The sequence below is a fragment of the Electrona antarctica genome (assembly GCF_951216825.1).
Source record: "Electrona antarctica genome assembly, chromosome: 11".
Lineage (NCBI taxonomy): Eukaryota > Metazoa > Chordata > Actinopteri > Myctophiformes > Myctophidae > Electrona > Electrona antarctica.
The window spans coordinates 6616484-6641448 of NC_136792.1; the positions used below are offsets into that span (position 1 = coordinate 6616484).

Consider the following 24965-nt stretch of genomic DNA (forward strand, 5'->3'; position numbering starts at 1 on the left):
CGTAGAAAGACAAAGAGCTACGCTCTATAATCTGATCTCGAGCAGACACCACACCAACAATGATACATTAAACTCTTCACCTGGATTACTCACATATAGGCTACACGTCAAGCACACACAGGACCAGGTCAATGTCACCCACTCAGTCAAGTCAACAGACATAAATACCCATCTCTTATCAGCCACCATGTGAGCCAGGAGCTCAATAAAGCGATGAGATAAGCCATCAGACGTTCATTGCTTGTCTGAAATTAGCTCTGTTGTTGTCCTGCTGTGGTGTGATTGGACGTTTTGAGATAAACCCAGTGGTCTGTCATCATCAGCACGGAGCAGGCTGCCCATGCAGTGACGCTAAGCAGAGATATAGATCTCTCCACTTCAGTCTTCAACAGGACACATTTATATCTACCTATCATTGCAAATTTGTTCTGGCACAATGCAAAAAAAAAAGAATATTGGGCCCATTCGATGCCAATAATAATATTGATATTGGCTCTAATACTTTTTCAATGTCTTTGTGTTCTCCTTTTCTGACATTCAGCACGAAGCCTGTGAGTGTCCAAAACTTTAGCTCTGACTCCGTCTGTCTCACTATCTTCTGTCTCTGTCACATACTGTACTACCCAGTAAATTATCTCTGTGATTAACACCACCAGTCAGTCACACATCACAGCCCATGCAGCAGACCCACCATTAGATCCCATAGCTCAGGGGGTTACAGTCTCTAAACCCACAATGAAGTCCATTGAACATTGTTCAAGGGTTTGATCCTACATGTAATGTGGCAAATTAATAATATAGACTTGTGCTTGAGCAACCCAAAATAATATATAAAAACTTTATTACAGGCTCGTGGCCCACAAGGTAAGACAGTACATCACATAAAAATAAATAAAAATACAGTACATTTACCCAGCCCCACAGGTTACTACTCTAGGTGAGGCGCTCATGCCAGTGTCCTCTGATGGTAGAAGTGTACCTTACAGAACTACGGCCTGGGTCTGTCATCTGTCCAATGAGTCCATTCAGTGAGCAATCCAGCCTGCTCATGAATTTAAATGCCAGGTTCCTCAACAGAGCCAATGTAGTGAGACCCAATGAACAGAAAAGCCCACTGGCTCTAGTGCTCCTGGGTTTAAGTATGTCACTGTGACATAATGTATGTCACAGTGACATACAAGAAGATATGATTATTATGTGTGGACCATAAACCACTTACATCCTATATAGTCCGTTGACCGAGGTCCCCCAAGGGTCTACGTATACTTGTTTTTGCCTCTACACCAAATCTCTCTTTTGGCAAATGTTTGTTATATTTTCTTCACCTAATGCCAGTCGCCTATTATGTCATGACCAGAACAGGGATTTCTATAGGGTTCATGTCGTTAACTTAATTGCCATCAGGCAGGAATGCTGTACAGTACACAGTAAAATCCTCTGCGTTTGTTTGTCCATTTGCGAGTCCATTTGGTTTCCATTTGTACACTCTCACAGAGTTAACCCATTTTGGGCGGGAACCCCTTTTGGTGTTAGCATTATGTTATGCTTTAGCTATTGAAAAATAGCAGATCTACAAGCTCATAGCACGCCACCGAGTGGCGCGCTACGAACTTGTAGGTCTGCTATTTTTGAAAAATCGAACTGACATAGAAACATAGCTTTTTCAGAAAACTGTCAGGATGTAGAAGACATTTTTAGAATCTGATCTCAGGTCAGAATGGGTTAAATGAACACCCCCCCCCCCCCCCCCCACAGGCCAGCATCTCTCCACTCAGAGAGGCTGCATGGTAAAGAGCCTACGTGACAGTAATGACAAGAGACTCTCAGCACTGATGCTACTGGCAGCTGCCACTCAATACACCCCCATCTCCATCCATCCCACCCCAAGGGCTCCGACTCACAGACCTCAGCAGCTATAGGAGGGAGTGTGTGTGTGTGTGTGTGTGTGTGTGTGTGTGTGTGTGTGTGTGTGTGTGTGTGTGTGTGTGTGTGTGTGTGTGTGTGTGTGTGTGTGTGTGTGTGTGTGTGTGTGTGTGTGTGTGTGTGTGTGTGTGTGTGTGTGCGTGCGTGCGTGCGTGCGTGCGTGCGTGCGTGCGTGCGTGCGTGCGTGCGTGCGTGCGTGCGTGCGTGCGTGTACATGTGTGATCTGTGACAGTGACAGGAGCGGGGGTGTTGTCACGGAAATGGTCAACAGCGTGATGCTAGGCCATGGCGTCATGTCACCCTATAAAGTGGCGCATAGAAGCATTGAACAACAATATTACAGGGAAGTATTTCATACGATAAGTATCTCATACTGCGAGTAAGTATTTGGAATCATATACAGTACCTAGCTAAAACACTCTGCTCAAGCTACTGACTAGTTCACAGCTCCCTCCCCCTAGCGCCTAAGGCAAGGTAAGTATTTCATACGATAAGTATCTCATACTGCGAGTAAGTATTTGGAATCATATACAGTAGGCTACCTAGCTAAAACACTGGGCTCAAGCTACTGACTAGTTCACAGCTCCATCCCCATAGTATAGCGCCTAAGGCAAAATACAGATCCTTAAACTATAAGTCCTCTCCAAACAATTGGCCCTTATACATTTCACTGACAGCTTCATGCAAGTACAGGAAATCTCAGTTACAGACGGGGGGCATTGTGGATCAGCCCCCGTGAGGATGAGGGGCATTGTGGATCAGCCCCCGTGAGGATGAGGGGCAGTGTGGATCAGCCCCCGTGAGGATGAGTCAGCGAAACAAAGACACATGAGAAAACACTTCTCACAACCACCAGGGAGTTCATTCTCAGCTTCTCCTACTTGCTTTTTTTTTAACCGATCAGATTCTAAAAATGTCTTCTACATCCTGACAGTTTTCTGAAAAAGCTATGTTTCTATGTCAGTCGTTCTTCGATTTTTCAAAAATAGCAGACCTACAAGCTCGTAGCGCGCCACTCGGTGGCGCGCTATGAGCTTGTAGATCTGCTATTTTTCAATAGCTAAAGCATAACATAATGCTAACACCAAAAGGGGTTCCCGCCCAGAATGGGTTAAATCTATCACACTAAAGCCAACAGCAAATGTCCACTTACGCATTATAAGCATTCTATTAGTATTACTACATATTTTTCTAAAATGAAATGTACTAGTACACATTCTCCTGTGTCTAGCTGAGCAAGACGTTAAACTGCTACCGTCGTCAATGTAGCAGGTGCAGTGGATGCATTTGCAACTTCTGTCCTGTGGACTATTGTAGCTTGTATAAAAGAAGGCACCGCTCACCGGTGGAATCTACCAACAGTCAACGCTACCTGGCGGCCCCCTCCCGTGAACGGCTACAGGGAAGAGAGGCAATGGACCATATTCACATGGCGGCCATCTTGCCATTAACCCATTTTGGGCGGGAACCCCTTTTGGTGTTTTAAACATTATGTTATAATTTTGCTATTGAAAAATAGCAGATCTACAAGCTCATAGCGCGCCACCGAGTGGCGCGCTACGAGCTTGTAGGTCTGCTATTTTTGAAAAATTGTGAAAATATTTATTTCAGAAAACTGGAGGATTTAGAAGACCTTTTTTAAATTTCGAGGTCAGGCCTAAATGGGTTAAGTTAATGGCAGGGTGGCAACTTACCACTTTGCTTTTTCCAATTCAAAATACCAACATGGCCACCGTGTGAATATGGTCTATAGACCGGCGGCCTTCCAGTGGTGCAGTATAGCAGTGAGTGGACTTACAGGCCCATGAGAACAACTACAGAGAGTGCTTTAACACCAAGCAACAGTGCAAGACTAAGAACTTTGTTTCTTCTGGTGATCCAGCCTATAGAACATATAATACCCCCAGGCTGGTTGTTGGGGGGCTTCGACGACTTGGGATGCCCAAAGACGAGGCAGAAAGGCTGGCAAAGTATTGTGCTGCTACTTGTGCCCATGGAGTGACATGTGTGTTGGACCATGAGGACCACGAGTTTGTGAATGTATACCTTTAGGCTACTAAATATTTGTGTCCCTGTATGTTTTCCCTGTGTGTGGACATTCATAAATTGTTAAACTGTGTGTGTGTGTGTGTGTGTGTGTGTGTGTGTGTGTGTGTGTGTGTGTGTGTGTGTGTGTGTGTGTGTGTGTGTGTGTGTGTGTGTGTGTGTGTGTGTGTGTGTGTGTGTGTGTGTGCGTGCGTGCGTGCGTGCGTGCGTGCGTGCGTGCGTGCGTGCGTGCGTGCGTGCGTGCGTGCGTGCGTGCGTGCGTGCGTGCGTGCGTGCGTGCGTGCGTGCGTGCGTGCGTGCGTGCGTGCGTGCGTGCGTGACAGTGACAGCCTGACAGGAGAGGCTCAGCCCGTGAGGATGAGTCAGCGAAACAAAAAACACATGAGAAAACAGTTCTCACAACCACCAGGGAGTTCTTTCTCAGCTTCTCCTACTCGCTGTTTTTCTCTAAATCTACCACATTTAAGCCAACAGCACATTTACACTTACGGAGTATAAGCTTTCTATTGGCATGACTACATATTTTTCAAAAGTGAAATGTACACTAATCACACATTCTGAAGACGGATTTGAACTCGACCGTCACGACTGGGACTGTTGAGTTGATATTATTTAGGTTTGTTCTCATGATTACAGATTATGTAATAAAGTTGGATATTATTGCCAAGCAGAGAAAAACAGGGTGAAAACTGACATTTTAGCAGAGTGTGATTAATATTAATAATACTGGAAGAGCAAAGCTTGACTACGCGTGAATGACAAATTCACCGAGTGGCGCGCTACGAGTTTGTAGGTCTGCTATTTTTGAAAAATCGTGAAAATATTTATTTCAGAAAACTGGAGGATTTAGAAGATTTTTTTGTAATTTTGAGGTCAGGCCTAAATGGGTTAACGGCGTTACCTACAGTATATACAGTATAAGATTAAGCGGTTGAGGTTTCTGTGAAAGACTCGGTGCACGTCCAACTACCGGCAGTCCCTGGATGCCAATTAGCGCTCATCAATCCAGCTGTTAAAATGCCACCAGCCGCTTCACCGAGATGGATCCTCGACTGCCTCCAAACACTTGACGATGTGTCGACGAGACAATAGTTTTTGACACAGTGGCTGTAGATTTATGGTCCTGTGAGACTCTGGGTATTTATCAAGGTCCCTGGGAACCTTTTATAATATGAGGACATGCTAACTAGGCCCATGCATCAAACACTTGGTGGGTGGAAGAATTACAGGACTTGGCTTCATAAATCATATCACAGTCAGTAGCCTGCTCTATTCATTAGGCTGCACGATAGCACCCACACAATGTTCATACAATGAAACCGCAGCTCCTCGCTTTATAATGCGCAAGAAAGAAAGGTGGAGTGTAAAGTCAATAAACGAGCTATAGGCTCACAACACAACCTGCTCATGTCTGAAGCTTTGTCGCCTCGAGGAGAACTTTGCCACTTTTTTTTCACCCGCTTCGAACGTTATCAACCGATATCAATCAACCAGTCATCATCATCATTTTTCGACCGCGGTCGAGATCATGGATTCCACAATGCTACGCCAGACTTCCCGGTCCTTCATTGCCACCCCCAGTTCCTGCCTACTGAAGCACCGGTCCTTCATTGCCACCCCCAGTTCCTGCCTACTGAAGCATGTGTCCCTAGCGATGACATCAGGGAACGACAGCTTTCTACCTCTGGTCCGCCCTGAGGCAGGACTCCAGAGAAGAAGGGAAGATATAACCTCATTGTCATACTGGAGTTTACTGGCTGCGATTAGGAAACACAGGAGTGAAATAGATCGTGAAACTGACTTACGTGGCCGGTTAAGACTGATATGAGGTTAGGGGACTTGCGTGGCAGGTTAAGACTAATATGAGGTTAGGGGACTTATGTGGCCGGTTAAGACTGAGGTTACGGGGGGGCACGGTGGCACAGTCGGTAGTGCTGTCGCCTCACAGTTAGAAGGTCCTGGGTTCGATTCCCACTGGGGACGCTACATGCATCTGGGGGCGTCAGTGCCCATACCTCAGGCGGGGTTGGCGAAAGAGCCCCCCTGTGTGGAATTTGCATGTTCTCCCCGTGTCCCCCAGGGTAGGCACCCCCACCAAAAACATGCAGTAATCCTGGTCTCCAAACTACCTCTCCCTGGCCAGCCGGGGCGCCTGATGGAGGGGAAAGGAACTGGTCGGAATAACGCGTACCTTCCGCACGCTACGTCCGACCTGGGGAAACTCTCCCCATGTCAGGTGAAAAGAAGCAGCTTGGACTCCTCATGCATAGAAGGAAGCATGAGGTCAGTCCGCTGCCCCCCAGGTTGGCAGAGGAAGTGTAGCGCCTAGGATTACATTAGATAATTGAAGTACTTTGTAATAGTTGTGCTTGCAGTATGTGCTCACAGAGCCTTATACTGACAGTACAGCAGGTACCAGTATGCACATTGCACGTAAGGTTTGCATCAGTGAAGACGTGTAATTACAGTCAATGATAGAGCTACACACTGCAGAATGAACACAAAGGAAGTTGAAGGGCGATGAGCATATCATTATGGTTTGTGAGTTGGTCAGGTTGCTTCCTTAAACCTGCAATCCATAAGTTTTCTTTGTGTGAATAAAATGTTATTTTGACCAGTCTGTATGGTAGAGCATGTTGTTCGGGAACCCCTTTTGGTGTTAGCATTATGTTATGCTTTAGCTATTGAAAAATAGCAGATCTACAAGCTCATAGCGCGCCACCGAGTGGCGCGCTACGAGCTTGTAGGTCTGCTATTTTTGAAAAATCGAAGAACCACTAACATAGAAACATAGCTTTTTCAGAAAACTGTCATTTTCAAAAAGACATTTTTAGAATCTGATCTCAGGTCAAAATGGGTTAACATAATATAACTAAAGTGGTCAGGAGGTGCACGCACATCCCAGGCTAATTCAACGGGTGCTCGAACAAAAAGAACAAACTACAAAAGAAAGAATAAGTCTGCACACCGTTTGGAAAGCTCCCCAAAAACTGTATTTAATTTACCAAGGCGGGGAAAAAAACCGTTTTGGCCTCTGTGGTCTTCCGTCAGGTAGCGTTTTTCCCCACCTTGGGGAGCTTTCAAAACAGTGTGCAGACTTATTCTTTATTTTCTTCTAACATAATATAACTAACACAACAGCAGTGGTGTACCTGCTGTTGTGAAGTGTATATCCTGTGGTCGGGTAGGAGTAGGACCAGTACTGGTAGACAACAGGTATTTCATGAAATACAATACTAGTGTATATTATCCTCTACCCAGATACTGTATGCTTTCAGAAATTGGGGCTTGCGCAGGAGAACTGGGTTTGAGTCACTGGTAGGACATTAAAGTAGGTTAAACCTGATCATTTGTAAACGTACCCATTTAGGGACTGACCTCAAAATGTAAAAAGAATCTTCTAAATCCTCCAGTTTTCTGAAATAAATATTTTCACGATTTTTCAAAAATAGCAGACCTACAAGCTCGTAGCGCGCCACTCGGTGGCGTGCTATGAGCTTGTAGATCTGCTATTTTTCAATAGCTAAATTATAACATAATGTTTAAAACACCAAAAGGGGTTCCCGCCCAAAATGGGTTAATGTTACAGAAGTGTTCATAACTTTGTTTGTCAGCAGCACTTTTTTTCTACCCTTCCGACAGACTTGTGAATACAATACACTAGGAAGCAGTGGCGTGCACAGACATTTAGAGGGGCAGGTGCTCAAGTGGAAAAAAAGGGCACTTTGTGCAGCGCGTGGAACCGGCCGGTTGCCTTAATAGTGTGAGATGTATAGATTGTGGGGCCTAAATAATATATTAGAAGCTTTTTTATCAAGAATCAATGTCACCATGGTCCACATACTGTACAGTGTAACTGTACAAAAAAAAGAATAATTAAAAAAATAAAAACGTTTTTTTTCTTTTTCTAAAGGGCACATTGCCAAAAGGGCAGGGGGTGCTCTAGCACCCCCTAGTGTCTATCTGTGCACGCCACTGCTAGGAAGGATTTTAAAACGGGAACATTGTGTGTGTGTTTTTTTTTACTTTCTACTTGAACGTCTCTCCCCGAGTCCCTTGGTGGTCTGGTGGAAATGTAGTGAATCACTTGAAAGGCCTCTTTATCCAGGGGTCACATTCCCTCTACTGATCTGAGGCCATGTGAGGGTCAAATCATTTGACGTAACAAGGAAGAAGAGAAGGACATGAACTTGGAGCAGACAAGGTTAGGCTCTCAAGTTTCCTTTCAGAGGGTGGTAAGTCCTTGTTAAAGAGACTTATATTTTACCGTCAAGCTTCATTTTTATTTGGCCTAATTACAACTTATAGAATAAGGCTAATAAACTTCATGTTGAATGTTGTGTCTAGTTGTCTGTTTCACACACGCATAGTCTAGACTCTGTCTAAATTTGGCTAATGAGCACCACATGTCCCACAATTTGACAAGTGAAGTAATCAACTGAACTGAGAAACGATAAACTTCCGAATAGCTTGTAGATTTACATAGAACTCTTTTTAAACCCTTCAAAACTTCAAAAACCTGTCATCAACTGAGGTTTCGGATTTAACAGTAAAAAAAAACACCTGCACCGGGTATTTGGAATTGTCTTATCTTAATTATATGCTCTATACAATCTCAAACACAGCAGGAGCTTTTCTTCAGAAGACTATTAAGGCTTCTCTGACATTTCAAGATGCTTTGAAGAACCAGCAACATGGAAAGAATCCCTTCTCTCAGTCAAGGGCTGAGCTGAGCAGACCTCCTCAGAGTGATACACGCAGTATATTCCAGCGTTCAGAGACAGCTAAGGGCCGATTCAAACTCCTATTTTAGAGCCGAATAAAAGTCGGTTCGGCTCTGTAGAGCCTACAATGTGACATCATTTGAGGTTCGGGGAGGCGGGTACCGTCCTAAAGTCGGCTCTTCGGTGCTACTGAAAATTTCTGACGAGCCGAAATCATTTCGGCACTACAGCGCCGAAACAGCGGTAAAATAGGAGTATGAATCGGCCCTAAGAAGTGAGAGAGAGAGAGACTGTCTCAACCTCTAGTCTATACTTTAAACTCTGGCAGTGAAATATATGACACTGCCATTTCAATAATTAGAATGTTTGAAGTCATGCAGGAGAGGACGTCAGCAGTCGGTGACCGAGCGTGTGTGTGTGTGTGTGTGCGCGCGTGCGTGCGTGCGTGTTGTGTGTTTACGTAAAGTACAAGAGAATGTGTGTGTGTGTGGGTGTGCAAAAGAACACACATACATGCTCTGAACTCCTCCCAGTTAATCAGCCAGATTGATCCGTCAGCTCGGTGGGGGAGCTGAGCTAACTCCTAACCCCTCATCTCACTGAGTGCACTCTGGGAATCACTCCAACAGTCACCTCCGTTCAGCCCTGTCACCTCTGCGTCTGCAAGTTCCCCGCATGCTTTCCACCAACAGAGACCATCATATTCTAATAATGGAACCAGTACAGTGGATGAAGTACTCTACTGAATTGTTTTTATGTAAGTGAACGTATCAACACCACAATGTAGAAATGCTCTGTGTAGTAGTACAAAAAGTATTGGCTTCAAAATATAATAGTACCGAAAGTGAAATTGTGCAGTGTCCCATTTCACAAGTTTGTCATCTATGTAAAGGCTCAATTACCATTCCTTTAAAGAAGGATATGTGAACAAAAATGCTCCTTATATTAGGAGTTACGGCATCATAATAACTGTAGCATCAACACAAGGCTTGAGAAGCACCTCTATGGATGTTCAAAGGGAAACGTAAACCACTTCATCACACCAAATTAAACACCTTGTTGCATCGTGTAGCAAAGTATCTGCCTCTGTCTACTCTTGTAAGAACTTAGAAGTGTTATTTATCATCAGAAGGAGACATAATAGAGAGGATATGACCTCATAGGCCACAGCCATCCAATTCCTGAAGGGAATGTTCCGAGTTATGAAAGCCGTTCTTCTAGGCTGTCAATTCCGTTGCATTATTTATTGTATATACTGTAAACCAGGTTGTAAAGATGGAAGAAACACCAGCTTCATTCAAATCTTATCTGAAACGATGCCTCTGGGAGGGGGATTATTCCGTTTACACAAGCAACGGTTTGCAGACGAGACCACGGCAACTTTATCTGAAAAATGCTTATGCACCAAATATTCCATCATTTCTCTCTTTTCCTGCTGTGGTTTGGTAAATACGGGGCCATGAGAAGTTTTTCCAATACCTTGGGTTTAGCCTCAAGGACGCATCCAGGAAGATGAGATCAGAGTCTGGGGAGGAAAGTCTCAAATTCTGCTTGCATGACTTCACGCAGGACTAGACACAATTATTCAAATGAGACTCCTATATACAGAGATAAGACAGATAAACTCTCAAGATGGAAATGGAGGAGGATTTAAACCCATATGACATTATACAGTTAGGTCTATTACACAAAGTGGCCTAGCCACTATAGGATGCTTCATTTACACTGTGGCATTATTGTAATTATGGTGTAATTCACTGACTATTATACCATTATTATTGTTATCAAGCCTGCTAAAATAATCACTGAAGAATTATGAGTTGGAGGAACAGATTATATCTGGTGTCATTTAACAAAGAAAGTTAAAGTTAATTCCAATCCATAATTCGTTTTAACCTATTTTGGGCGGGAACCCCTTTTGGTGTAAGCATTATGTTATGCTTTAGCTATTGAAAAATAGCAGATCTACAAGCTTGTAGCGCGCCACCGAGTGGCGCGCTACGAGCTTGTAGGTCTGCTATTTTTGAAAAATCGAAGAACGACTGACATAGAAACGTAGCTTTTTCAGAAAACTGTCAGGATGTAGAAGACATTTTTTAGTCATGTGGTTGGAGGTGGTCTCACTGCCCACGTGGCAACAGTGGTTGACATGTGGTGTTGCCTGAAGCTAAAAAGTGCTAAATCTCCCCTACCCAAGCAGGCTCTCTGTGAATCCCGGGGAGGACATTTTATTTATGGATTGCAGCTTTAAAATTTGACAGGCTGATTTAGATAGAAAGTAAAATTGAGTGTATACATAAAAGGTACAGTTTGGTACTTTGAAAAGATACGCTTGGAAAAATGTCACATGCCACTTGAATGCGCTAAAACTGATATGAGCTATTGACAGATTTCCGATGTGCTTTTTCTACAGGGTTTTCAGACAAAAATGTAAAAAAGAACCACCACTCATCTGCTGAAAAAACTTAAGTGAGGTGCTGGAGAAAAATAAAGGGAAGCTCCGTACACTCAGATCTGCACACAATCAAAGTATTTGACCGAAAGCTTGCAAAATAAATACTTTGATTATGTGCGCAGATCTGATTGTGCGGAGCTTCCCTTTATTTCTTTCTACAGGGTTTTCAAAAAGGTGCAGAAAATATGGTCTGTCGTTAACATTGTGAGTTTTTACTTCTTTGCACCGCTTAATATCTCAACCTTGAATTTTGATGGTGATGATATGTTCTTCACTTATGTTATGCATGTGCATGTGTCCTGTGGTCCGAAACGTTGCTGTTTCCCTAAATAAAAGTTGGTCACTGCATTTGAAGACAGTGTGCAGGTGTTTGTTCCTTTTTCAATTTTGGTCACCGTACCCTCTCCTACGCACCTGTCGCCTGTAGGTGTGCAAAAGCCTTGCTTTTTAATGTGTCCTGTGGTTAAAATAAATAAATAAATAACACAAGAATTCTGTGCAAGTTATCTCCACACAATTACGTGACCTAAAAGACACCATCCCTATAGCACTTAGTTAGCAACACTGCAAAACTGTAGCAACATGGATCAATTTACACTCATTCTCTCTGCAAAAAAAAACCCCATTCTCACCACCAAGATGTACAGTAGTACTATTTACACCGAGTTATTTATTGCTAGCAGGGACAGACCTGATCATGGTTTCACTGTTAGGCACAACGAACAGAACAAAAGCAGTGACACTGGACCCAGGGCAAGGGACGTCACTGAAGCAGCTGAACAGCTGGAGACAAAGGGAAGGCCAGACACATGGCTGATGGTTGCCATGGCACGGAGAGGTGTTTTACAACCTGAGGAGTCAGACCCACCGTTAATCAGTGACCAGGCCATTGTCGCCGAGTCAGTGGCCACCAGCCTCATACCAAGTCGCATACCAAGCTTGGTCAAGTCCAACTTTATTGGTATAGCACGTTGTACACATATGGTCACTCTGTGTGCAGATGAGATGCACATTTAATGAACAAAGATACTGCAAATTAGCACGCCGAGATGCAACGTGTGGAGCCACGACCGGACCGAAGCACCACCAGCAGTGGTATTCAGAGTGGGGTCTCAGGGGGATCCCAGCCAAATGTACATGTCATCATAATTCAATTCACTCGAAATCACTGACGATGACTAGTCAGTGATTATTCACTTAACAATATTTTTCAATATCTCTGCGATGCATTTATTTATAAAGTACTGTATTAAAATGTAGTGGCGAATCACATTAACCCATTCCTTTTGGTGTTTTAACTAAGCATTATGTTATACTTTAGCTATTGAAAAATAGCAGATCTACAAGCTCATAGCGCGCCACTTTGTAGGTCTGCTATTTTTGAAAAATCGTAAAAATGCGGCACAAATCATTGAATATATATTCTTTCAGAACGAACTTTTTTTTTTATTTCGACGTCAGGCCTAAATGGGTTAAGTTGTCTCAAAACTCTATACATAACAAAGGATGTTCTGGTTTGAATTAATTTAAACCAAAACACCCTTTCTTATCAGAGATAAGATTCTTCTTAGAAGAGATAGGGGTCTGCAGTGGCCATAAATGTGTGGGTCTGAGGCTTGAAAAGGTTTGAAAACCTGTGGTATAGTGTAGCAGTAGTACTTTAACCTGTGTCCCTTTACAACCATCTTTACTGAAGACACTGATACAATCAAATCATCTGGTCCAGATGCAACGTCTTTGCAGCCTGTCTCCTGCTCTCTTTAGTGTCGGGGGGGCTGCTTACAGCTTGCAGTAACAAATCTAACAATGTCCTCTCCTCTGCACCTCCTCCTCTCTTCCTCCTTTAACTCTTTGTACCCCTCCACTCTCTTCTTCTCCTGCTTTTGTGTGAGCATCAAGACAACCCCCCCCCCCCTGCCTCTAAACATGGTCCCTGTGGCAGATGGCCCAGCAGAGCCTTATCTATCAATATCAAAACTATGTGTGAGCCTGACATGTGGCCTCGGACCGTGTTTGTATGCTCAAGACACGGCTATCTGGACGACGTTGTGGACGCATCGCACTGACTGATGCGCTCGGAGGTTATGGGGTCAAAGTGTGTCCACAAAAACCAGCGTGACCACACACACACACACACACACACATGCGCACACACACACGTACACACCCACACACGCCACACTATAGCAGCTTCTTCCGTTTCATTCACCGCTGTGATGCCCTGTCTTCCTGCACACATGCTTGACCTGTGTTCTGTTCTTGTCAGAGCCAGTGGGGGAACCAATATCCACATCAGCCCTGTGTTCCGTTTGCAGAGGGGCTTCTCCGCCCGGCTTCCCACATCCTCTCCAGACAATAGGGTCAATACAATGTGTCAGAGATGACAGATGTTTCAATGCAACACACAGTTGGAGCAGTTGTTATGGAGCAGGCGTAGTGATGAAGCCACTGCGATGGAGGATTCGGAGGAATACTAAGACAGCTTGCCTGAACAGAGCTTATACATAATGCCATTCTGTGGAAGCCGTGGTAAAGTGGAAGAAGTATACCAAAGTATAAAGCGCACAGAAGCACCTTGATGCTACTGAATGGGCTACATAACAGACCTCCAGTCCTGACCTATAGGTCAGAACACAAATATAGCATGTTCAGCTCAGAGTAATCTAATAAGTGAGTAATGACACTCCCGTTGACTCTCATTGTAACACTGGAATGCGGAAGTGCTCATTCTATCTCAATGGAATAGTTCCAGCCATAGGAGCAATGTTTGGAACTATCGCCCATAGGCGCCCGCGAGATCAAAGCGTGTCACCACTCTCTTACTAGATTACTCTGGTTCAGCTCACCTAATTCAGAAGCTTTGGAGTTTGGATTAAACTTTAAATTGGCATATAGTATTCAAATAAAAGGAAAGGGCTATTATCATCTTACCCAACAACTCACCCCGGATGACAAGCTCATATTAAAAGTTAATTCAAACAATCAATGCCGCAAACGATACTTTGTCACAATTACGACCAGCCCAGTCATTATTTATAGACATAATGTGCTTTCTGAATAAGCGTGTTATGTATGTATAAGAAGAACTCCACTTCCAGCGTTCAGGTCACACAGGCCACCAGGAATAGCAGTGTAACAGTAGACAGGCAGCCGCGGGTGGATGTGCCAACTTCCCCTGAGGCGAGACCCTGGGGGTATATGTTGTCTTCAGCCCGTCAGGCGAGACCCTGGGGGTATATGTTGTCTTCAGCCCGTCAACACCCCAATAGACATGGGCCTAACCTTGTGGAAGTGTGGAGGAGGGAAGTGTAGTGCAGTATAGTATACGGTTCTCAAACGTCTTCATGTCAAGGACCCCCAAAAAGTATTTTGACCGTCTGGCCGCAGATTTCGTGCCAGGGACCCCCATACAACATTTATGTTGTTAAAATGCTCCCCCCACATTAACACCCCCCCCTCCCCCCAATAATAATAATAATAATAATAATAGGCTATTTTCAACTAGCTGATGCAGGTTTAAGTGAGTAAACAGATTGTGATGCTGTAATAACTATTTTCCCTGGGGACCCCTGTAACCCCCCCAAGGACCCCTGGAGGTCCCCGGACCCCCACTTTCATAACCACTGGTGTGCCGTAGAGATCTGTTCCCCCATGTGGACAACTCACCCCGAAAGTGAAGACAACTCACCCCGAAAGTGTCCGAAAGTGAAGACATCTCACCCCCGAAAGTGAAGACATCTCACCCCTGGTGAGTTGTCTGGACGTTCGGGGTGAGTTGTACTCACCAAAAGGGGCAAAAGGGGTGAGTTGTCTTGTTACCCCCATGTGTAGTAGGCCTAGTAGAGGCTTTAGTTTCCCCTATCCTGCCCCCATCCATGGCAAAAAACTGACAATAAAATCGCTGTTTGTAGCCCTTTCTTATCTGTTCCCACTAAAAACCACAGGTCCAACTCCAAACCACCTTAAAAAGTCATGCAACAAATTAGACATCGACATAAATTATGTCGATGTCTAATTTGACTTAAAATGTCACTATTATGTCACATAATAGTGACATTTTAAGTCAATAGAAAGAAAGACCACTACAACAATGAAAATAAAGGGCTATTCTATCTGTAACGTAACATATCACTTTTTCCTGACTCTTCTGTCGCACATGACAGGTAGCCTCTATACACTCTTCGTATTAATTCCATCATCTCTGTACAACTGGTACAAAGCAGCTGATACGGATCGCTATGTTTAAAAACGTCACATATCATCATATGACGTTTTCAAATGTAAAATACAATAAAAACGTAAAACCTGACTTACTTTAAATCCAGCGACTGAACCTCCTTCCTCTCAACCCTGTTGTCATCATAGCCGCTGTCCCTTTAAAAGAAGCCACGTGTTTTTCCCCCGCTATCTGGTAAATTATAGTGGAACAGCAGCGGTAATAATGCGGTTTTGTCCCGAGGACGCGCTTTTGTTATGGTAATAACACACCACCAAACCATCCGCTTATTTCTACCCGGGCGAGATTTGAATTTCCACAAAAGGAGGAGCTGTCCTGTCCACCAAAAAATATCAGTCCATCCTTCCTATCTCTCTTTGGTATATTCCGTTTAATTCAAATGGGTGCGGGAGTTTGCAGTTTTAAACGTCTTGGTCCATTGTTGTCCCCTTTTTCTCGCCTTGTCATTTGTCCTCCTCCTGTCAATTCACCATTCAGAAGCCTGTCCTTAGTGTCCTATACTACACGCATGCCTGCTAGTCCCCTCCTTGGCCCGGGCTGAGCTGAACAGCTGTCTCTCTGTCTCTTTCTGACACAGACACACACTCACACACTCACACAGGCTCAAACTCATTTCTCAACCCTGGCCGAGACGCACACAGAGGGTTGGTTGGAGGACTGTCAAAGGGGAGGGGGACTCGGGAGAGGTGGGACCCTGAGTCATAGCTATGTCATTTCTTCCATATCTTGGACGAGTGGTTTCCCCTTGTGTCATCGGGATCTGGTATCCTATTATGTAAAGTTAAATATAAGCAGTATAATAGCCCAATATATTCCTCCATTATCAAACAGCCTTGATTGCTTTTCTAAATTAGGCCTATATTTTCTGACAAGTTAACAGTGTTATGATTGAATGTTTAATTTTCACTGATGGCTCATCATCGCTTAGCCCTGACCCTGATATGTGTGTTTGATAAGTACATGCATAGTATAGCCTAATAAATGATATCTAGGCTATTTCCCAACCAATGAGTAGCCCTATAGCCTATGGAAAAAAAGGAAATGACAGATCAACTGTGACACACACTGTTATCATTAACAGAGACATTAATGATTCACCATCTGAATGGACACTCCCCAGACATGTCCTGTTTTATCTTTCGCAATGATCAGTTTTGTGTTTAAGGATAAGGAGTCTGAATTGTCCAATTAAGCTATTAATTAATTGCATTTTTATAGCGCTTTTCCAAGTGCTCAAAGCGCTTTACAATGGTTCATTCATTCATACATTGAGAGGTGAAGCGGTGAACAGTCGACGCCAGCGTCCTCACTTCCCACATTCACACACCAATGGTGGCGAGCTCACACCGACCGACTCATCGGAGGCAGTGTAGGGTTCAGTGTATTGCCTAAGGACACTTCGACATAGACAGGAGGAGCCGGGATTCGAACCTCCGACCCACGGATCATTGGACGACCTGCTCTACCTCCTGAGCCACAGCCGCCCCCACATTTACCATTATTACCATATTCTGCAGTCATGGCCTGCATTCATAAAATGTCTCCACCTTTACTTGTAGGCTTATGTAGGCTAAATATCAAGTGAAATATAGGAACTAGTGCTGATATATTGTATGATTGTGTAGTAATTCATATGTATAAGTTGTTTTAAAATGGTCCCCTGTGGGGCCTTCTATTCTATTCTATTCTATTCGTGCAGTGCAGGGCATCACTCGAGTGTAAGAGCCGAATAAAAGTCGGTTCGGCTCTGTAGAGCCTACAATGTGACGTCATTTGAGGTTCAGGGGGGCGGGTACCGTCCTAAAGTCGGCTCTACGGTGCTACTGAAAATTTCTAGGGCCGATTCATACTCCTATTTTACCGCTGTTTCGGCGCTGTAGTGCCGAAATGATTTCGGCTCGTCAGAAATTTTCAGTAGCACCGAAGAGCCGACTTTAGGACGGTACCCCACCCCCCCGAACCTCAAATGACGTCACATTGTAGGCTCTACAGAGCCGAACCGACTTTTATTCGGCTCTAAAATAGGAGTATGAATCGGCCCTAATCAGTAGTGGTGTGGGGGTGGGATTCTCACAGGGCCAACAACAACAACCGCTACACAACCAAACACAACAATATTGTCAGAGTATAGCATTGTATTGGTGTAATTGTCTAGTTATATATTAACTACATTACCGCTCTATTTTCGGACAATGAATTGGTTTACTGCTCAGCCATTCTTCAGGCTTATTAGAGTCCTATTGGGTCTAAACTAAGGCCTGTCTGGGGGTATATAGGGGGGTCAGTATAAATAGCCTGGTGTCTGTGCTCAGGTTACCCCCCAGGAGAATTCAGGTTGTTGGGATACCAGTGCTCACTGTGCTCAGACAGACAGTGGGGCAGACTAGACAGGTCTTGGTTTGTGTAGTAAATATAGACAGTGCAGTGAACATGGGCACGTGTGCAGCAGTGCGCACGGTTTGTAAAACTGTCCAATTCTAAGGCATGCGGCCGCACAATATGACTGACCCCACACCAAAGGAAGTTCACGTGACAAATGATTTAAGAAAAGGTAGAGCCCACGCACACCAAAGAAGGTATGAGATACTTCTTTATTACAAAACTGAGGTTTTGATCCGCTGTGGATCTTCTTTGGGTCATACGGGTAACATCATTATGAGTATTACATCACACTCACATACTATGTATGTACTGTACCAGTACCCAAGCTCACTCTTACAGTACCAGTAAGACGCCTTAATATAGGCGACGAGCGACCGCAGGGCTGAGACACTCTACTGGAATAATGTCACTTCATTATGTCAGCACTGTCATAGAAGTGGTCTCATATAAGCATTGTGGTCCAAAAATAAATAAACTGTCTCAGCGATATTGTCAGGGAGTTGTCTCAACTGCGGTGTGTGTGTGTGTGTGTGTGTGTGTGTGTGTGTGTGTGTGTGTGTGTGTGTGTGTGTGTATACGCAACAAGTACAACTCCTGTCATATCCTACTGAAGGATTTATGTAAACTACTACATATCAATAAGACAAAAGAGAGCATACTGTATAGTTCAGTAATGGCGGGGCTCCACCAGGCGCGTGTGACGCTTGTGACGCGTGTGACGCGTGTGACGCGGGTCAAAAAACGAACCGTTTTAAAGCAGTCACCGAACGCAGCGCAACGCAGGCAGTGGAGCCACCCTTCATTGATTAAAAAGGGAACATTCCCTGACGGTGACGGAGACGCAACGCTGACGCGTCCAGTGGAGCCCCGGCACAATAGAGCCACATAATGAACAGAATGTGCCAGCTTATAGAGATGACACAAAATACATAAAAAGCAAATGGGGGGGAGGGTGGTGCGGGGTTCATAATAAAGATAATTTCCCTGCTTTGTCAGTGTGGACTCAGTGACGGGTTGCTAGAGAGTATAGGATTGTTGAAGTGAGCTCATTCATACCTTGTGATAGGCGAACAGGCTGGGAGACCTGCAGTCCGTCCACGGAGCACGTGTTCCCACACGGGTGCAGGGTGATGACTCCTGCATGGTTCTCTATGTAGCAGTGCTGGGCCTCCACGCCAGGCCCCTGGATGTTGATGTCCGCAGGCCCATGACCCATGGTCGTTTGACCTATACGTGGGCAGAGGAACAGACAGAGATGAGGATTATTGGGACTTTTCAGGACAGCAGTCCGTCTCTGGTCTGTCTAGTAGCCTTGCCGAGTCATGAGGCCCATAGGGCAGGAGCCTATCTCCTGTTTCTGTAGCGTGAGGCAGCTTGATGTACAAGTAGTACACACCCTCGACATGACGCTGTATGTCGCAGGGACTTACCCCCAATCCAACCCTTGATGCTGAGTGTCAAGCAGGGAGGCATTGGGTCCCATTTTTAGAGTCTTTGGTATGACCCGGCCGGGGATTGAACCCCAACCTCCCAGTCTCAGGGCGGACACTCTAACCACAAGGCCACTGAGCTGGTCTGAGCTGGTCTGTCTAGTAAACCAAAGTCCCTGTCTTGCTCAAGATGCTCACATGCTTCAGAATGAGATATTATCCTGCATTGTTCCTCCTCAGCAAAAAAAATCACACTTGTGTGAAGCGAGGGGCGATGTATGATGATACATCATCATACATCACATTCCGTGCTCAGCCAATCAAATCATCACAAAAGTAATTCCGGCCAATCACTTTTGGCGTCTTCACTTTTCTGCCCTCACTTTTATCTTCAATATGTACTTTGCTCAGCCAATCAAATCATCAGCTATGGGGTGATCAGCCAATCACAAGCAAATGTTTATCTTCACACAAACACACAAAGCTGGGCATAATCGGGGGAGCGGTGGCCTAAGGGTTAGAGGAGCGCCCTTGTTGCCGAAAGGTTGCCGGTTCAATTCCCCGGACGGGCAGGAAAAATCCAGGTGGGGAAGTGATTGTCATCACTCACAACACCGCTGAAGTGCCCTTGAGCAAGGCACTGAACCCCCAAATGCTCCCCCTGGAGCTGCTTAGTGGCCAACAGTATAAGACTGTGGTTGTACTGGTCAGCTCCCAGGTTTTTGTGTGTGTGTGTGTGTGTGTGTGTGTGTTTCTATGTGCAGGGCGTTGCTGAAAATGAGCACCTGTGCTCAGCTACTTCCCTGGGTAAATGAAGAATTAAAAAAATAATATTCATAATGTTCTATATAGTTGTAGGCTATATATTGCAATAATAATGTGTGGTTGTCACAAAACCCACACACGCACACCTGGCCTTGTCTCACAGCACACCATGTGCTGTGGAACCACTGACAGAGGCAGCAAAGACGGGTCAACCTGCTCTTACTTGACCCACGTCACGCAGTTTGATTGACCCACGTCACGCAGTTTGATTGACCCACGTCACGCAGTTTGATTGACCCACGTCACGCAGTTTGATTGACCCACGTCACGCAGTTTGATTGACCCACGTCACGCAGTTTGATTGACCCACGTCACGCAGTTTGATTGACCCACGTCACGCAGTTTGATTGACCCACGTCACGCAGTTTGATTGACCCACGTCACGCAGTTTGATTGACCCACGTCACGCAGTTTGATTGACCCACGTCACGCAGTTTGACTGACCCACGTCACGCAGTTTGATTGACCCACGTCACGCAGTTTGATTGACCCACGTCACGCAGTTTGATTGACCCACGTCACGCAGTTTGATTGACCCACGTCACGCAGTTTGATTGACCCACGTCACGCAGTTTGATTGACCCACGTCACGCAGTTTGATTGGCCCACGTCACGCAGTTTGATTGACCCACGTCGTGCAGTTTGATTGACCCACGTCACGCAGTTTGATTGACCCACGTCACGCAGTTTGATTGACCCACGTCACGCAGTTTGATTGACCCACGTCACGCAGTTTGATTGACCCACGTCACGCAGTTTGATTGACCCACGTCACGCAGTTTGATTGACCCACGTCACGCAGTTTGATTGACCCACGTCGTGCAGTTTGATTGACCCACGTCGTGCAGTTTGATTGACCCACGTCGTGCAGTTTGATTGACCCACGTCACGCAGTTTGATTGACCCACGTCGTGCAGTTTGATTGACCCACGTCACGCAGTTTGATTGACCCACGTCGTGCAGTTTGATTGACCCACGTCACGCAGTTTGATTGACCCACGTCGTGCAGTTTGATTGACCCACGTCGTGCAGTTTGATTGACCCACGTCGTGCAGTTTGATTGACCCACGTCGTGCAGTTTGATTGACCCACGTCACGCAGTTTGATTGACCCACGTCACGCAGTTTGATTGACCCACGTCACGCAGTTTGATTGACCCACGTCACGCAGTTTGATTGACCCACGTCGTGCAGTTTGATTGACCCACGTCGTGCAGTTTGATTGACCCACGTCGTGCAGTTTGATTGACCCACGTCGTGCAGTTTGATTGACCCACGTCACGCAGTTTGATTGACCCACGTCACGCAGTTTGATTGACCCACGTCACGCAGTTTGATTGAGATCAAACACAGACTGTGTTGACTCTGCACTTCACAGCAAAAACATCTACCGCGCATTGGTTTGACTTTTGATGCGAGAGAAGGAATAAAAATGCAGTGCAGCTCCACATAGGACACAGTAGGACACAGTAGGACACACACACTGACATGTGTTGTCTATTGTTGTGCTGCTCTGCTTACAGTTGAGTTGAGTTAGTGATGTTTATGTGTGTGATTAATGTCAGTTTATGATATTTAATCATGTCTATTGATGTACAGTACTGTATGTGCGTTTCTTTGGTTGCAGAACCATATGGGGGGGTAGCATTGAGCAACACTCAAACCTGGACAAACCTGGACATTGGCAAAACACAGACAGACATACAGACATACAGACAGACAGACAGACAGACAGACAGACAGACAGACAGACAGACAGACAGACAGACAGACAGACAGACAGACAGACAGACAGACAGACAGACAGACAGACAGACAGACAGACAGACAGACAGACAGACAGGATAGACAGATTGTGATCGTGTGGCCTCACCTTCAGGCAGTGGCAGCAGAGTGATGGCTGTACTGAGACGTCCACTGCCCAGGCTGACCAGGTGGGGGCGCTCTGCCTGGAACTTCAGCCCTTTACCCGTCTCCATCAGGTCCAGAGGGGTGCTCTGTAGAGAAGAGATGAGATCAGTCCAGTCAGGTGCTGGACAAAGAGTACTTCAAAGTAGTAGAGTAGATACTGAGTTAGGTGGTCCATTACTCAAGTAATGTGAACGTGAAAGTTGCTCTGTACTCTGTGCTCTTGCTTTAAAAAAACAAATGATGAATTATGAATTAATGAATTATGAAGGTTCATTTTTATTTTATAATATCGATGCATCCCTGTATTGATTTATTTATTTAATATAGACATTTTACGTACCCCAAAAATCTAAGATTTTCCAGAGTGAAAATAGCTGATCTACAAGCTCACAGCTTATAGCTCTGCTATGGTACTTCAGTACAGTAGTCAAAAGTGGAATAAAGTACACAGATACTCAAAAAATGAACTTAAATGCAGTACCCAAGCAAATGTAATTAGTTGATGTCCACCGTTGCCAGTCAACACCCAACCAACCAAGTCTGCTTTGTTGAAGTGTCATTGAGCAAGGCATTGAATGCATAAGCAAGCTCAAAATTATTTATTACAAAAAAAAAGAATTCTGATCGAATCAATCTGATCCAATCTGATTAAAAAAATAATGTAAAGAATTATGCATTGTATTGTACGTATACGTCTCTCTTTGCCAGTCCGCTGTTACCCTGACAGCTGGGATACAGTGCAGATGGTTTATGGGTGAAATGGCCCTTTAACTGAGCAGACAGGAGAGACAAACAGTACAATCACACCCTGTGGGGATTCTGTCCCTGTAGGATGGGAAACCATTCCCTGCAATTCCCCATGACATGTGATTCTACACACAGCAAGTATGTGTGCGTGTGCGTGTGTGCGTGTGCGTGTGCGTGTGTGCGTGTGTGTGTGTGTGTGTGCGTGTGCATGTGCACGTGTGTGTGTGTGCGTGTGCGTGTGCGTGTGCGTGTGCGTGTGCATGTGCACGTGCACGTGTGTGTGTGTGTGTGTGTGTGTGTGTGTGTGTGTGTATGTATGTGTGTGTGTTTTCTGCATGTGCTCAGCGAGGGGTGGTTGTCATGGCAACAGCACTGGCCAGAACATCTTGGACCAACTGGAGCGCTGCAATTAGGCAACATTAAGCTCCTACAGATTCTACGTTACAATGCTGTGTATAGAGGGACATCACGCTTGTGCAGAGACTGCATTACGATAGTGAGAACACTGAACGAACCATGGCCTCTACAGAGATATATATACGTCATGTTGTGGTGCATTGTGTTGCGCTGCTGCAGTACATTAATGTTCTGGGCTCTGGGCCGTGGCTCAGTGGTCCAGGCACCTTGGCTGGTAGTCCGAGTCTGGCAGTGTGCCGCGGGTTCGACTCAGGGACGGCTCCAGGGGGGGTGCAAGGGGGGGGCTTTAGCCCCCTCTGGTGGAGGCTTAGCCCCCCCTAAGCCCCCCCTCAAAACAAGCCCAATTGACTGACTTCTATGTAAACCAAGATTCATGTGGTATTGTGTTGTGTTGTGTGGTTATGTTAATGTTGCGTTGAGTCATATTGTTGTGTTGCATTGTTGGAGCAGCCTGTCTGTGGTATGATGGAGCTGATGGGGAGGTTAACGGAAAGAAAAGAACAGCAAAATGATGATCATTCATCATCTCTCAAGATGTATGTTCACCAACACAGACAGACATCATCTCACTACGTCTGCAGAATAAGGTTGGGTACCGAGAACTAGTGGTACCATACCAGAACCCGGTACCACCACATCTGATACTGACGATACCGTTAGGATGTACAGTATTGTACAGTATTGTAGTGCTGTGTATTTGTGTGATGATTATTAATAGATGGATCGAGAATCATCACAAAGTAAGGAAACACTGGCAGCAGGCTCTCAGAATGAGTACTACAATGTTGTAGTACAACATTGTAGTACCACACATTTGCTGTGGCAAAAAAAAAAGCAAAAAAAAAGAGCAAAATGACACTGAACTGAAAAGCATCAGTTCTTGGACCGTTTAAGCACTGTTTTAAAAAAACGGTTTAGCACCGGTATCGGATAAAACCTAATCAATACCCGAAACCTATAGAGGCAGGGTATGCGTGTGACATCATCATCAAACCAGGAAGTTATGCAGGAATGCCTACTGACTGGCAAAAAACTACTTTCTGGCCTTGACAGCCCATGCATCCAAACAGAAAAGTCCTATCTGATTGCATTAAACAACGTTAAACAATGTTAAACTCACTTTGCATGTTGCTTTGCCACTCGATTTGCCACTCGATGTGCCATTCACTTTAAGCATGCGCATACCCTAGTCTATACTGCTGAACCCAGCATCCAGACCCACCGCAACGTACACCCTGTGCTATGATGCTAAACATTTACATTGCACATCATTATTTTTAGTAACATATAGCCTACTGTATGTGCACATGAAGTACCTGCAGGGAAAAGTGAACAGACCAGAAAAGTATAACAAGCTTAGAAAACTCCAATCTCTCCTCCACTGTCAGTCTGTGTGCACATGCATACCGGTATGTGTTCTAAACACATACCACTTTGGCCAGCTGGTTTTAAAAGTAGGAACCATGCACACATGTTCATGTTTATTTATTTTTGAGTGGTGCAGCCACTCCAAAGAACAGCAGTCAGCCTGGGCACACTTGAACTTCCATGCACGGATAAAGGAAGCTGTGTTTTGCGTCATCTCCGGGTTTTTAGACAGCTGGTGGATGGAAATGAAGCTCCACCCACGTGGAATCTGGCCGACGCGGCAATCTGCTTCATTTCCATCCACCAGCTCTCTAAAAAAACCGAAATGACGCAAAACACAGCTTCTTCTGTCCGTGCATGGAATCTAAAGTGTGCTCAGACCCAATGTGTGTCCCTTTTGTCTGTTTAGAGTACTAACAGGTGACAAAGTGGCACTGTTGAGCTTCACACTATGCACAGGTGCATGATGGGAAGCTGAGTTTTTAGTGTAACACCAGTAGT

The 24965-nt window shown here is 45.0% G+C and overlaps 1 protein-coding gene across 1 annotated transcript in view; it reads right to left on the minus strand.

The window, feature by feature from the left end:
* Positions 1-24965, minus strand: part of phldb1b (pleckstrin homology-like domain, family B, member 1b) — a 100962-nt gene that overhangs the window by 71164 nt on the left and 4833 nt on the right. The window contains exons 3-4 of the mRNA XM_079514364.1: positions 21895-22018; positions 18824-18994 (exon numbers count right to left, since the gene is read on the minus strand). Of these exons, the coding sequence (XP_079370490.1) occupies positions 18824-18994; positions 21895-22018 (295 nt within the window). The remainder of the gene's footprint in view (positions 1-18823; positions 18995-21894; positions 22019-24965) is intronic.